This window comes from Rhagoletis pomonella, unplaced genomic scaffold (genome assembly GCF_013731165.1).
Source record: "Rhagoletis pomonella isolate Grant_MI unplaced genomic scaffold, Rhpom_1.0 Rhpom_scaffold_02250, whole genome shotgun sequence".
Taxonomy (NCBI): Eukaryota; Metazoa; Arthropoda; class Insecta; order Diptera; family Tephritidae; genus Rhagoletis; species Rhagoletis pomonella.
Genome location: NW_023460805.1, coordinates 6,234 through 9,320, shown reverse-complemented (window position 1 = coordinate 9,320; position 3,087 = coordinate 6,234). Strand labels below are relative to the sequence as shown.

Below are 3,087 nucleotides of genomic sequence, written 5' to 3'. Positions count from 1 at the left end.
TCTTGTTAATTAGGCAGAGCATGCTTGAATTCCATTTATTAGGCATACGCACTATTGCCACTTGTAAACAAAATAATCAACCAAAATCTGACAAAAAAACAACCAAATTTGTTTTTCACGTATCTATAAAAAATACAAAACTTATTAAAAAAAAACAAATTTTTTTAAAATACTCGTGCGTTAAAAATTTGCTAATTTCCATATATGTAATATTTCTATATTGCTAGAACATTCAAAGTACATTCCCCAGCATCAGAGTGTCGATATATTGAAAAAAGAGAGATCCCATAAGAAAATGTACTCAAAATGACAATTTTACTTTTCAAATTCAGGAGCCTTGTAACAAATTCTTATTGAAAAACAATTCACATGAAAAGGCAATAAAAAATACAATATTTGAAAATCTATGAGAAACGCTGCATCCGCTGCTGGTCCAAGAGGATAAAAATAACAGTGAGAGAAAGACTTGGCAGTTGACATTTCCAACTGGCATTAATAAGCACAGAAAAGAAGCGAATATCGTGCTTTATTGGATTCGGCCAACATATAAAATAACACACTTCATGTGTAAAAAAGTTTTGTCATGGTTAGCAAAAAGATCATATATTTTTCAATTTTTCGTATTTCCAAAGAACGAAGAAATTCTCGAAGAGCATGAGACCGTCAAATTTTTGCTTGTTTATTTAATGCTGATTTCGTTTCTACCAAAAAATGGTGCAAAATGTGTTCGATGTTACACTTAACCCTTTAAAAGGGCATGTTTTTGTTTTCTTGTCCTTGTCTAGCTCACGCATTTCATAATATTATCGTTTTAAGCAACCATCTTATTTTCAGGGCAACCATCTCCCCTGACAAAGCTTCAAAGGGCAGAAAATTTGCCTTTTTTGCCTTACAAGACTGTAACATTATAAGAAACGAACGTAAAGTTTTCCACCGTTTTCCCTTATTTTAGTATCGAGCACGAAAAGAGAAAGGGGCAATCAAAATGCGACATTTTTTGGTAGAAAGGAAATCACCATAAGTTCACAATAATTGTCATAAGCTGTCCTGCTTTGATTGCGAATTGAAAACACATTCCGATCATATTGTATTAGGAATATAGACATACTAGCAGACCCGGTGAACTTCGTTACGCCCGTTCCCACGACAGTCGGGTCTACGTAACCGGAACGACCCAGATTTATATCTGGCCAAGGACTGTCACTCCAGCAACACTCCCCAAAAAGTCTTTGGGGAGTTTGTATGCTGTTACAACAACAACAACAACAACTTCGTTACGTCCAAAATTTTTATTTTTTTATTGAAATATTTGGTGCAACATGTTCACCAACAATTCACGTTTACGATTTTCATTGGCACATTCATCTGCTAAGATTATGGTTTGGGGTCATTTGCCGCTTTAAATAACTTAAGGAAAGTGTTATATCTGTGGAGAAGTTCTTAAAATTCTCTAACTGTTCAGTATTTCATAGCACGGTTATTCGCAAAACGAAATAAATTTGAAGAATTGTTTCCTCTTCACTCCCTGGCGGCAACAATGACCCTCTTGTGTAGTGAATATGTCTTGGAAGCTTTACAGTATAGTTGGTGGCAATTTAAAAATGAGTGTGAATCATTGTTCTGCATACTTATTTCAGACGAAATACCTTAAGAGCTTGAACGCACAATAATATTTGATATATTCAATGGTGCAACAGGTCGATGTAATCTGACCTAGAGATGTCGGAAAAACATCGATGCATCGAAAATATCGATGTTTTGCCCCGATGCATCGAAAAATTTCCACTCGATGTATAAATAGTCGATGTATCGATGCATCGATGTATCGATGTTTTTTGAAAACTGACATCTACGGTACAATGAACCGTCATTCCAGTTTTTCAATTGTTCAAAAAAAAGAAGTGACTTTGGCCAAAAAATTTAAATGGCTGCAAGAAGTTCCGTTAGAAACATAATAAGCTCTGGTGCAGTAATTTATTTCAAATTGTCTACAATTTTGGTAATAACATATTTTGTTGTGAAACATTAATGGTACTCCGCAACATGGCAATCTCGCAAATCAGCTGTTCATTTTTACATGCAATTTGTTTTGCGATAAAATGGCAACTATGCGAGACTATTTTCAGTGGCATCTATGGCAATTTGTCGCAAATCAATATCAGCTGTTAATCAGAAGCGCGCTTTTTGTTTTTAATATAAAATGGAAGACGTGAGTACAAACAATTATATTATTGTGTTAATATTTAAAAATGAATTTGTTATGTACATGCATTTATAGAAAAAACGATTACGGATTAATGGCACTTTTCGGTGGACAGAACAGCAAACTAGAGATTTACTTACGATTGTCTTTGACAATGTGAAGGCTAATCCGGAACAGTTTGAGGTAAAATTCTTACATTTTTTATTATTACATTGTTGTATATTTTATGAATTTAATTTAGAAACCAACTGCTAAAAAATTTTATGATCGCATTACGGAAAGTGCACCAAATTTACGCCACATCAAATGGGATACTATGCGTACAAAAATGAGGCATCTTAAAACAAGTTTTTTGACCGCACTCAAGTGGAAAGGCCAAACGGGAGCAGGATTGCTTGAGATTGGAGATGTAAAAAGTGTTGAAGAATACATCAAAAAGACTTGTCCATTTTATGATGACCCTCACGCAATATTTGCACGGCGCGTAAATATCCAGCCGCCAGCTATCTACCAGTCTACAGAGCCAATCTTATCGCTGGCGAATAATGAAGAGGAGGCGTTATTAGAAATTGATTGTAAGACATCTTCTACGACTTTACTTGAGGGTCCATTAGTAAGTCCGTCGGTTATACTTCCTCCAACATTTTCTGAGAACCAAGTTAGTCCGCCTTGTACTTTGGCATCAGATACTCGCACACTAAACAATACAACCACACCAAAAAGAAATTTGAAGAGACCTCAAAGCTCGAACTCATTCGCTTTATTATTTGAAATTCAAAAGAAAAAGGTGGAACTAGAAACACAAAAACTGGAATTGGAAAAAGAAAAAGAGGAAAACCAATTTAAATTGCAGAAACTACAGCTGGAGAAAGAAGAGAGAATCG

At 35.0% G+C, this 3,087-nt stretch overlaps 1 protein-coding gene across 1 annotated transcript; it reads left to right on the top strand.

Moving 5' to 3' along the window:
- Positions 1 to 2,200: 2,200 nt before the first annotated feature.
- Positions 2,201 to 3,080, top strand: LOC118753240 (the record flags this gene model as incomplete). Its single annotated transcript, XM_036488117.1, has 3 exons — positions 2,201 to 2,209; positions 2,279 to 2,386; positions 2,445 to 3,080. Coding segments are annotated over exons 1-3 (753 nt in total), but the record flags the coding sequence as incomplete, so codon positions are not given.
- Positions 3,081 to 3,087: the final 7 nt, after the last annotated feature.